Source organism: Typopeltis vanoorti, chromosome 15, assembly GCF_054136105.1.
Source record: "Typopeltis vanoorti isolate ZY-2024b chromosome 15, IOZ_Tvanoo_1.0, whole genome shotgun sequence".
Classification (NCBI taxonomy): Eukaryota; Metazoa; Arthropoda; class Arachnida; order Uropygi; family Thelyphonidae; genus Typopeltis; species Typopeltis vanoorti.
The window spans coordinates 70,280,845-70,294,077 of NC_143563.1; the positions used below are offsets into that span (position 1 = coordinate 70,280,845).

Consider the following 13,233-nt stretch of genomic DNA (forward strand, 5'->3'; position numbering starts at 1 on the left):
GGTGAACATGAAGTTAAAGAAGCAGCCCAGAAAAAGAAGAAAGCATACCAAAAGTTCCTAGCAAATAAGTTGATAGATGCCCTAAAAGAATACACACAAAAATGTAAGAGAGCTAAGGTGTGTGTAAAAGTATCTAAGCAAAAATCATGGGAAGACTTTGGTAAGAATATAGAAAATAACAGGAAGGTGCAAAATGTTCTGGAGGCTATTGAAGAAGCTTAGAAATGGAGGAAAGAGTTCTAAAAAAGGAATCAAAGATGATAAAGGTAACATGAAAACTGAAGATAAGGATAATATCCTAGATGCTAGAATAATTACTTTGAAAGACTGTTAAATGAACCAAGCAATGACAAGAACCTCTTGAAAATTTTCAAGAGGAATGCAAAGAGGAGTACATATCAATACTTGAGGTAGAAAGCTGTCAAACACTTGAAATGTGGAAAGGCAGCTGGAGTAGATGATATTCAACCAGAAATGCTTATGTATTTAGGTATAAATGTTTTGCAGTGGCTACATTACAATTCAGAGGGCCTAATCAGAAGGTTGGATTCCCAATGATTGGAATAGAGCTCTTATAGTATCCATCTATCTAAAAAAAAGGAATAAAACTGAATATGAGAATTACAGAGGAATTTCCCTACTAAGTGTTCCACGTAAAATTTATGCAAGCATACTTAAAAAGAGGTTGAGAAAGATTGTGGAATAATAAATTTAGTTTAATCCTTTATCCAAGTGTAAGCAAACAAAGTTTGCGCCTGAAAGTATCTTCAGGACTGGGGTAAAAAAAAAAAAAAAAAAAAAAAAAAAAAAAACTTTCAACATCTTTCTCTAAATCCAGAGTAATTTATTAAAAAAAGGGTGGCACACCATTTGGCAACTCCTATAGGTAGAGATGACCTGCTAATGCTTCTGCTTGGTATCTCCACTTGGGCCTGGCTCCCACTGAAGAGACCTCAATAAAGGTCGAAACTAGTCTGGGTTGTGGCCCTTCCCTTGATGTATAACATTAGACATATCCGCAAGGAGATGTGTTTTGCATTATGGGAGATACTGAAATAGGAGTGTTGGTAGTTTGCTCCACCTTTGCAAGGAGTGCCCTGGTGTTGTACCACTTTACCCCAGTCCTGAAGATACTTTCAGGCGCAAACTTTGTTTTCTTACACTTGGATAAAGGATTAAACTAAATTTATTATACTCTAACCAAGTGAAAAATAAACTTTCAACACAGATTGTGGAAGAGAAACTTGGAAAAGAACAAGCTGGGTTCATGCTAAATAGAGGTTGTCAAGATCAGATTTTCACTTTCCCAGAAATCTGTACTTAAGTTTTGTAGATGTAGAAAAGGCATACAACAAGGTGCCTAGAGAAAAGTTTCTCAAAACACTACAATTATATGAGGTAATTGGAAGATTATACAGAATAATACATAGTCATTTAAGTTGTTAATCAGCAGTTAGAATTGAAGGAAATACAGGAAGATAGTTTGATATAAAGTGAGGAGTAAGACAAGGATGCACATTACTCTTATTCATCATCTATATGGATCACATTATGAAAGAAAGTGGCACCAAGCCTGATATTAGAATTGGAGATGTCAAACTTAGCTCTTTGCTTTATGCAGATGATGTTGTACTCCTAAATTCATCTAGTGCAAGTTTCTGGGATTCCTTAACTAAATTGAATAACAGCTGTAATGAATTTAGCATGAAAATCAACAATAAAAAGTCCAGACCTATGAAAATTGGCAGGAGCATAGAAAACTTCAGCTGCATTCTGGAGATCTTATAGAACAAGTAAAATAATTCAGCTATATTTAGACATAGTTTTTAGTGAAGATGGCAGTTTAAATCTGGAATTATACAACTGAATAAGCAAAATGGGTAGCCAATTGAATAAATTTATGTGGAAAGAGAGAAATTAGCCAAAACACCAAACTAGCAGTATACAAAACAGCATTTAAACCAGTTTTAAGTTATGGATCTGAGTTGGGTTTAGAAATAAAGCACTTGATCAAAGACTAGAGACTATAGATATGGGGGTCTGAGAAAAATTAAGGGAGTGAACTTGATGGCATCAATGGTAGAATCATATTAAAAATGAAGCTAGAAGAAAGCAACTTGAAATTATTATCATTTAAGAATGTCAGCAGAATTAATCTAAGGTGGTATGGCCACTTAAATAGAATGAGTGAAGAAAGGTTAGCAAAACAGGTGTTTGATGTCAAGATGGCAAGAAAGAGACCCAGAGGAAGACCAAGGTCTAGATGGTTTGATCCAATCAGAAATGCCTTCAAAGCACGAAATGTTAGATATGACAATATTGGAGTCCTCACAAGTAAGGACTCCAATATTGTCATAAACCATAGAACTAAACCACATTCTCAACACTTTCTCAGTGTTGAGAATGTGGTTTAGTTCTGTGGTTAGGGCATTGTCATTAAACAGGTAAGTTTAGCCCTGTTGTGTAGTGTCTTAATTATTTGGCTGCATGAGACTGCCTCAAATTAGAACTAATCTAAGGTGGTATGGCCACTTAAATAGAATGAGTGAAGAAAGGTTAGCAAAACAGGTTTGATGTCAAGATGGCAAGAAAGAGACCCAGAGGAAGACCAAGATCTAGATGGTTTGATTCAATCAGAAATGCCTTCAAAGCACTAAATGTTAGATATGACAATATTGGAGTCCTCACAAGTAATGGATTGATTTGGAGGAAAATTGTTGATGGGAGATTAATAATAATGTAAACTTAATCATGTAGTGCTGTCATACCTGAATACCCTTGGAAATACATATAAGGAAATTGATGATGAATCTCTGACAGGACTTCAACACTCTCCAAATCTAAACAAATTTCTGCTTCACTTTATCAAAAATCCATGATGCCATCATCTTGAGACCTTATGCAAGATCCCATCACTGAACCCATAGAAGGTGCCAGCTAGGACTATAGGATCCTGTCATCTTACACTCTGGTGTAAGATGACAGGCTCTAGTGGTGTGCTTGCATGCACAAGCTTGGTGTATATCTTTTGCACGTGAAGATGCCTTCATGTCCAAGGTGAAATATTGGCCTAATTTAATAACTAAATAAATTTAGTTAATTATTATCCCTATATGAGTTTCCTCCTCTAAACATCAAAAGGAACATTGGTCTTACACTGGTCATGATAACACATCTGCCACCTAAAGGCATTAATAAACATGCTTGTCAACTTGGAATTCAAACCCATATCTGCTGCTAGAGAGGCTGTACTTGCTGATTGGCTTTCAGCAATTACACTGTTAATGACATTAGTTATAAGTTAAACCATATTTTTTAAAAAAAGCCAGGGACAAGGTTTTCTAGTTGTTGCATCTCATATTGTAACTTCTGCAGTAAAACCCAGATAGGTTAGAATACTGGAAAGTTAATGTCATGAACTCACTGTTTCTTTTTGTCATTACTACCCCACAAATTTTTGGTTACCTATAAGACATTTAATATCACAGATGGATTGAGGACTAGATAATCTGAGAGCCCTACTCTGGATATCATATGTAGTACTTTTTCAAGCACTTCAGACTTCCTGTAAAGTTGATGGTGGTCTCATCCAGAGCAGTAAATTTCACCTATTGCCTAAATATTTTCACAAACATCCATGCTTACAGCAGGATATGAACTAGCAGCCTGTTTGTTGGAGAAATGAGATGATATCCAATCAACTAACCAGGTAGGCCATTCATATTTCTTTTTTAAACTCTTATTCATACTGAATAACAGAAATCTAAATCAGACAGATATGTTTGGACGAGTGTAACTATTTAGCATGCAGTTGTGTTAAGAAATGTTAATGGTTTTCATTTTGATATATGCAATACAGTGCTGAAAATGATATTCAAAATGGATTTAATATTTCGTTTTCCTTAACTTAGAATAAGACTTAAACATAGGTATGTACGTTTATCTCTTGTATTTTATTTCAGATTATCGACCAAAAAGTGGATGGGCAATAGATCCATTTGGTCTGTCACCAACAATGGCCTATATTTTAAGGCGTATGGGATTAGATAATATGGTAATTCAAAGGGTACATTATTCTGTAAAAAAATATTTGGCACAGCACAAAAGTCTTGAATTTTTATGGCGCCAGCAATGGGGTAAGTTAAGACTCTTTTTTCACACTTACTCTACTGTCACATTTTCTACCTCTTTCTTTTTTTGTAAAATGGTGGTCAATATGAACTGAATTTTTTTTATTGATTAAATGCCATTATTGTTTTTTGGGGATATGAAAATGTTGGAAAATCCAGAGGCAAAGAATAAAAATGGGGACTGGCCTATGGCACATTCCCTGTTAGGATGTGGTTAAAGTTTGTGGATTACATAGTTTAGATAGAAAAGGACTGTGATAAAGTTGCAAAGAAGTTTTATAGAGTAAATATTTTTCTAAGAATAGGTACATAATCTGTCATAGCAGTTTAAAATTAAGACTGAAATAAAACGTACATGAAAATTATTTTAATGATGTAAAATTTTTGTCTTAGTATTTAGGATATCTTCAGTACAGTGACAATAGAACACATTAAATTATAATTAACAGAAGCATTTTAAGAAGTGGTATCATGACATAAATAAAATTTATGTTCATGTGCAAGCACACAGTTAAAATGCTAAATATTAATCAAATTTGTGTTATTAATTAGAATTAAAGCTCACCGTTTTCAAAAGCTAGTTGTATTAAATGTCCAGAGAAGGTAGGTAGTTATCCAGTTTTTTTTCTCAACAGTAAACCTCCTGCATTCTAATATACTTAATATTATATAGTAAATGTATGAACTCATCTTCTCATTGTGTCAAAATGCCAACTGTCATTGACAAAATGAAGGTATATCAATGTGGAGTAAAGATAGTAGAGGCAGTGTTTCTTCAAAATGTTTCATAAATGATTTACGAAAGTAAAGGAAAACTGGCAGCTGCATCACTCTGCTTTCTGTTTATTCGGTTATCATCATTATCTAATTCCTGACATGTACCTTCAAGGGGTGTACAGGCTACTATGATAGTACTACTTGACTAAGTTTATATTTTATTATATTATATTATTAACTCCTGCCAACAGTTTTCTTCCAAATTAACCTGCTATTTGTCAGAACTTCAGTATTATCACAACTTATATTTCAGCCTTCCAGAACATTTCTTATAAATTAGTCTAGTAGATCTTAGTCTTCAAGCCATCTTGTCATCAAAAACCTGTTTGCTAATGCTATTTTTAAGTGATCATACCATCTTAGATTAGCTGTTCATTCCTGAATGCTGACAATGTCAGGTTCTTTCCTAATATCTTCATTTTTAATATGATGATGCCATCTATTTACTCAGTGGTTTTTTTTTTTTTTTTTTTTTTTTTTTTTTTTTTTTTTTTTTTACTCTCATATCTGTGGTCTCTAATTGTTGATCATCAACTACTTTATTTCTAACCACTTTTCATATCCTTAAGCTAAAATTGGTTTGAGTAATGTCTTGGTCTTGACCATATAATAATTAAAAATTCTGAAGATAACTTACAGAAATGTATTTTAAATTTAAATGAGATAGCCAAAGATTATGGAATGATAATATCAACAGAAAAATCAAAAACGATGGCCTTTAAAGAACAAGATCCACTAAGAACTAAAATAGTAATAGATAACAAGATTTTAGAATAGGTGAATTCATTTATCTTAAAAATTGCAAAATATTAAAAATAACAGGTGTAATTAACTCCATATTTAAACAAACCAGATGAAAAGTATACTATACATTAACTCTACCAGTCCTATTGTATGGAAGTTAAATCTGGACAATAAAACAAAAACAGCTGAAATGAAGTTTATGAGAAAAACTGCAAAGTATAATACTCTATTCGATCACAAAAGAAAAGAAGAAATTATGAAAGAATTAAACCAGGAATCAATAATAGAAAAAATTAGAAAATATAAACACAAATGGATGGAGCACATTGAAAGAATGAAAACATAAAGATTACCTAAACAAGCCTTAAATTACAAACCATTAGGAAAAAGAAAACCACAACGTCCTCTTAAAAGATAAAATGCTGACTTCTAAGGCCGGAACAGGCCACTCTAGGCCCAAATCCTTGATAGGCATGATGATGGCAGTGTCTTGTATACAGCTTGAATGGTATTTTGACTAATTTCTCTTAGTCCATATAAATTTATTCAACTGCCTTCTTTTATTCTATTGTCTACTTACATATTTAATATACAATCTTCACTAAAAACCATGACTAAATAGTTGAAAATTTTTACTTGATATTTTTCATGTTCTGCCTTTTGATTGCTGATTTTCATACCAAATTTGTTAAAACATTTATGCTATCTAGTCAAAGAATCCTGAAGACTTGCAGTGAATTTATTTAGGAGTCTACATCTGCATAAAGTAAAGAACTAAGTTGAATATATCTAATTTTGACATTAGGTTTGATGCCACTCTTTTGTAATGTGATCCATATAGATAATGAATAACATTAGAGATAGTATACATCCTTGTTTTATGCCTGGTTTTACATCAAACATCTTATCTCCTTCCTTTCTAACTGCTGACTTACAACTGAAGTATGGACTATGTATTGCCTGCAATTTTATGAATCTAGAATTAATTAGATACTTAAACTTGATTTTTAGGTGCTACCCATTTCCACAAGCAATTCAAAAACAGAAAAGTAAACAAGATTGTAATTGTAGCAGGTACTAATGATGTACCTATGACTTAACTAGCGATAAGTTTAGTATGAGAGAGAATATTAAAGGGTTGTTGGAAGAAGCAAGAGTGAAGAGTGAGAAAGTGGATATCGGTATATTACCTCGATATGATAAAAATGAATTAAGAAGAGCTATGACACATACAAACAATTCGATGTGTAGAAGAAATGGATGAGAGTTTTTGGGTGTGTGAGGTGAGCTTGAGGGAAGATGAGATTTGTATAAGTGGGATGGTGTACACTTGAATGTGTTTGATATCAACAATCTTAAAACTCGTTTCAGAATTGGTATGAGACATAACACAGAGTTAGGGAAGCTAAATTATAATGGCAGGAATGGCGAGAATCTGTGTGTAAGAGTGACATTGTTATGTAACTCTTAATGACAGGAATGGACATGATCATGGAAATGATTATGAGGAGAGAACAATTTTTAGTTTGTGTGGTTCAGACTCATGTAAAGTGTGCAAAGATATCTGCATATATAAGGCACTAGACAAGAGTATACAAAAGAACATGCAGGTAGCTTATTGTATCTGTACACAAATGCTAGGTATATCAAAAATAAAGGGGAAGAGTTTGTTGCCTTGGTCAATATGTTAGGACTGCAGATTGTAGGCAATAGTGAGACATGGCTATCAGAATTGACATACTAACTGGTATTAAATAGAAAGGGTGTAGTACTTTTAGGAAGATAGACAGGATAGGAGAGGAGGGGGCATGCTACTAATGATATCAGATGACTTGAATCCAGTTAGTGTTAAGACCTCTGATTGTAATACTAGTAACATTTTTCATGTGGCAGTGAGTTTGAAGCCATCTGGTATGAGGAGTAATCTAACAAGATCAAATACATAGTGGAGTGTTCTTATAGACCTGGTGGATCGATTGCTAGTGATGAAGAAATGCATAACCAAATAAAAATGATAGGCTCAAAAAATAGTATCATAATGGAAGACTTTAATTATCCAAACATTGATTGCGTAGCAGTAAAATCTCATACGAAGAATGAAAGTGAATTTATAGAGCTGTTGTGAGACAACTTCCTCAAGCAGTATGTGTCAGATGGAACTTGAGGTCAAAGAGTGTTAGATTTGATTATAGTGTCAGAGGGTGTTTCAGTTAAAAACATAACTATTCTGCATCCAGTTGGTGACAGCGATCATGTGGTACTCACTGGAGAATTGAAGTTCAGCATGTAACCTTTTCTGAATGATCCGTTCAGAAAAGGTTACATGCTGAATTACATCATCATACGTATCAAGGATTTAGGCCTAGCATGGCCTGTTCCAGCCTTAGAAGTCATCGTTGAATTGTTTAAGAGGACGTCCTGGTTTTCTTTTTCCTAGTGGCTTGTACTTTAAGGCTTGTTTTGGTAATCTTTCTGTTTTCATTCTTTGGACGTGTTCCATCCATTTATGTTTATAATTTTTTCTATTACTGGTTCTTGGTTTAATTCTTTCATAATATCTTCGTTTCTTTTTTGATCAAATAGGGTATACTTTGCAGTTTTTCTCATAAACTTCATTTCTGCTGTTGTTAATCTTTGTTTGTCTTTTAGTTTTATTGTCCAGATTTTGTTTCCATACATTAAGACCGGTAGGGCTAATGTATTGTATACTTTTAGCCTGGTTTGTTTTTGAACTAGGTTTGGTTTAAATATACAGTTGATTACACCTGTTATTTTTAAATATTTTGCAATTTTTATGTTTATATCTTTTTCATTTTCATATGTGATCATACATCCTAGGTAGTTAAACCTGTTCTAAGAGCTTGTTATCTATTACTATTTTAGTTCTTGCTGGATCTTGTCCTTTAAAGGCCATAGTTTTTGATTTTTCCATTGATATTATCATACCATAATCTTTGGATATCTCATTTAGATTTAAAATAGCTTTCTTTAAGTTATCTTCAGAATTTGTAATTATTATTTGGTCGTCTGCAAAGAGGAGAGTGTTTAAGTTAACTGTAGGTGAAAGTTTAATTCCTTGATGTAAATTTTTACTCCATTTTATTATTATTTCATTTAAGTAGATATTAAAAAGAGTTGTCCTTGTCGGACCCCTTGGTTTATCTCTCTTGTATATGATAGCTCGTGATTTAATCTTATTTGTATTTGATTATTTTCATATATACTTTTGATAGCTTTTAGGATATTATTTGGTATTTGTCTTTCTTTTAATATGTTAAATAATATGTTTCTTTTAACTTTGTCAAATGCTTTTTCAAAGTCAATAAATGCAATATGTGTTTCTAAATTACATTCTCTTCTTTCTCTATTATTAATTTTAGGCAAAAGGCTGGGTCTATACATGATTGTCCTTTTTTAAATCCATTCAGTACTTCTAGAATAAAGTTTTCGGAATATTTCATTAGTTTGTTATTTAAGATTCTACTATAAATTTTGTAACAGGAATTTAGTATACTGATACCTCTATAGTTTTTAGGGTCATCTCTATTACCTTTCTTAAAGATAGGAATCACTATTGCTTTTTTCCATTCTATTGGGGGGGATTCCAGTTGAGTAAATTTTATTTAAAAATAAGAGTCTTTCTTTGAATTTTGTTCCTGCGTATTTATATGGTTCTGAACCTAGCTTATCTTCTCCAGGTGATTTTCCGTTTCTTGTTTCTTTCAGGCTGATTTCTAATTCTTCTTCAGTTATTTCCTTTTCATTTTCGTTAATTGTTTGCCAGTTGTCTTTTTTAAAAGATTTGTCTGTCCACAGTTCTGTGTAGTAATTTAGAAATTCTTTAAGTTTAATTCAGTGTTTAATTTTATGTTTTCTTTGGAATCTGCATTTAGGTGCTTCAAAATCTTATATACATTGGGTCTTATTTTATATAAATCATGTTCTAAATTAGAAACAAATTTATTCCATGATTCTCTGTCTTTTTCTGACTTCTCTTTTAGCTATGGCTCTTATTCTTTTATATTCTATTTCATCTTCTAATCTTTTACTGCTTAACCATTTGTGATAGGCTTCTTTTTTCTTTTTGATTATTTCTTTGATTGTATCATCCCAGATCTTCAGTTTTTTTTCTTTTATTGAATTTTTTGGTCTTTCCTAAGCTTTCATTTGCTGCTGCATTGAGTATTGTTTTTATATTAAGCCATTCTATTTCTCTTTCTTCATTTTGTTTTATTTTATCTGGATATTGGTTAATTCTTTGTTCATATAGCCATTGTACATTTGTGTCATTCAATAGTCTAGTTTTATAAACAAATGTTTCAATTTTTCTTTCTGTTCTTGTTACTTGTAGCCATTTAAGTGGTAATCTTAATTTTATTTTAACAAGGAAGTGGTCACTGCTTATTTCATATCCTCTGTGAACTCTTAACATCTAGTGAAAATTTTGATGTCTTTTCATTTAATATCAAGTAATCTAATATTGATTTCCATCCTCTTGCTGTCCAAGTATATTTATGTATGTCTTTATGTTTATAGAAGGAATTCATTATTTTTAGGTTATTATAAACTACAAAATCAATCAATTTTTTACCATTTCTGTTTAGAGTGTGTTCTCCATGTATTCCTATATTATTATTAATTTTTGTGTTTCCAATTCTTGCATTTAAGTCTCTTCTAAAATTATGTAATCATTTTTATTTATTTTATTATATATATTTTGTAGCTGATTATAAAAATCAATATTATCCTGTTCTCTTCCTTCTTCTGGGGCATATAAACCAATTATTGTTAAATAGCCTCTATCTATTTTTATTCTAGCTTCTATTATTCTTTCATTCCATAATTTATAATGTTTTAACTGTTTTGAAAGGGAGTTATGAATCCAAATCATGACTCCTGCTTGTTGTGCTCTTTGGTCTCTGTCGACTCCACTGTATATCACATTAAAATTTTTGGTTCTCATAGTTCCTTTTAATTTCTTTTTTGTTTCAGTGATTACTGCTATTTTAAAATTTCTTTCATTTAATAACTGGTCTAATTCTATTTCTTTATATGCTATTCCTCTTACATTCCAGTTTGCTATGTGTATTATATTTTGTCGTTTCCATTTTCATTTTACCTTTTCCATTCCAGGGTCGTTTCCCATAGATTCAATCCAATTATCTTTTTCTGTCAGCTTACAAGTAGGATTATGTTCTCCATGTCAGGGGACTAGCCTGACGATGGAATAGTTCAGTGGTAGGGCTGCTACCTTAAGGCTGAATTACAAAGCAGGAAATTATGACCAACTGAGGAGTATACTGGGTAATGTGCATTGGTATCGGTTGCTGGATGGAAAGAATATCAACAGTGCATGGGAAGCATTTAAAAATGCATAAATGATTCAATACTGGGTTTATAACAATATTGGAAGGTCTAAGAGAAGAACAATTTGATTTTTGCTGTAAGGGAAATGAGAGATGCTGGGAATTTGGAGAAAGCCTGTTATTTGCATTTCTTGTTTTTTTTTAAAAAAGATAAAAGACTTCGATTTGGTACAAACCATCAGCTAGTAAGACTAAGACTCTGAAACTTACCAAGTCAGGTACATCCCACCAGACTGGATGTCAGAGTAATTCATAGTGGGTTCACAGAAGAAACATCAACTCGGTTGGATGATATTTTGGATACTAGTGAGGAGAACTCACCAGAAATGCTTTGGGAAGGCGTCATATAATACAGGATACAGCCAAGAAGTATCTCGGCCCAATAAGAAGACCAAGAGACCTGTGGATTTCAGATTCAACATGGGGACCAGATCAAAAGAAGGTGGTTGGAAAAACAAAGAGACACAGGGACTGAAAAAGATAAGAAATTACATAGAGAAGTCAGAAGAGCCATCATGCAGGACGAGGAAAAGTTTTATGCTAATAGCTATGAAGAGATAAGTTCTAGATGAGGAGGCACAGTTATAAAAGAATGTTTCGTTTAGTTTGTGACTTCAAGCACAAGTTTAAGCCCAAATTGAATGTCATCAAAGACAGGAATGAAGCAGTACTGACAGAACTGGAAATCAAAAACAGATGGAAAAATACTGTTAGGAACTGTACAACAGAGAGGATAAATAAAATTTGGAGGAGCCCTCCCACAAGGAAAATTTTGATTTGGAACCTCCTCCACCTAGGCATGAGGTTAAAAAATGTTTAATGTAAATGTTTAATGCTTAAAATAGTTTAATAGCAATAAAGACCCAGGTGCAGATGGAATCACAATAGAGTTAATTAAGGTTACAGGGAATGGAGGGATGAGATTGTTTCATAGATTAAGAGGATATGGGAGACCGGATCATGGCCTAAAGACTGAAGTCAATTTTCATACCACTAGATAAGAAACGAGATATGAAGGATTGCAAGGACTATGGAACTATTAATTTAATATCTCATGCAAGCAAGATTTTATTGAAGATCATTCTAAATAGTATTGAGGCAGAGATGTCAGAGGAACAAGCAGGTTTTAGGAAAGGTAAGGGTACTAGAGATCAGATACTTTGCCTTAGATAGTGTGTTTCTTAGACCACTCTAAAGCTTTTGACTATGTTCAGCATGTGAAACTGGGAAGTAATGAAAAGAATGGGTTTCCCTCAACACACTGTCAGTCTGATAGCTAACTTGTACAGGGAGCAAGCCATGGTACAAACAGGTGTTGGATTAACTAATTGGCTTCAGCTTGGAAAGGGAGTTAGACAAGGATGTCTACTTTCTCCTCACTTGTTAAGTATCTATGATGAGGACATCATCCATGTAGCATTGGATGAACTCAAAACAAGAATTAGGATAGATGGTAGATTGATCATTAATTTGAGGTATGCTGATGATACAGTATTCCTCTAATGACAAAGAAGAACTGAGACAAATTCTTGACAAAGTTAACAAGATCACTAAGAACAGAGGACTTCGGCTCAATCCTAGCAAGACAAAGATTATGGTTCTTAAAGGAAATGCAGACAGGGAAGCTCCTGAAGTGTACCTTAATGGAGAAAGAATTTAGGATGTCAGCAAGTTTGAGTGCCTGGGATTCATAACTAATGCGAAGAATTGCTGTTCAGAAGACATCAGAAGAAGATTAGGAATGGCTAAAACAAGAGTTGGAGGCTTGTCTAAAATTTGGAAGGACGGATATATCTCTATGGGAACAAAGTTGAGAATTTTGGATGTAGTTGTTTTTCAACAACGACTTATGGATGTGAGACTTAGAACCTAAAGAAGTCAGATAAGAAAAGGTAGCTGCTTTTGAGATGTGGTGTTACAGCAGGCTGTTGAGGATTTCATATACTGAAAGGCATACAAATGAATGGGTGTTAGAAAAGATCAGTAGAACTTTAAGGCTCCTTAAGGATATTGACAGAAGAAAGTGAAAATACTTTGGACATATTGAAAGGATGGAAGGAGGACTTCTCAGAACAGTATATGTTAAGGAGTAAATGGGTTTATTAACAAAGAAATATATGTTTACACATAATGATATGTACGTCCACCACTATAGGTGGAATAAAAAATAAATATCGGTGGAGTATCGAATAAAGTATTAATGACAGTAGATTATG

The 13,233-nt window shown here is 33.0% G+C and overlaps 1 protein-coding gene across 1 annotated transcript in view; it reads left to right on the forward strand.

The window, feature by feature from the left end:
- Positions 1–13,233, forward strand: part of LOC150098865 (alpha-mannosidase 2-like) — a 300,659-nt gene that overhangs the window by 77,078 nt on the left and 210,348 nt on the right. The window contains exon 6 of the mRNA XM_090405066.1: positions 3,963–4,136. Within this exon, the coding sequence (XP_090261192.1) occupies positions 3,963–4,136 (174 nt within the window). The remainder of the gene's footprint in view (positions 1–3,962; positions 4,137–13,233) is intronic.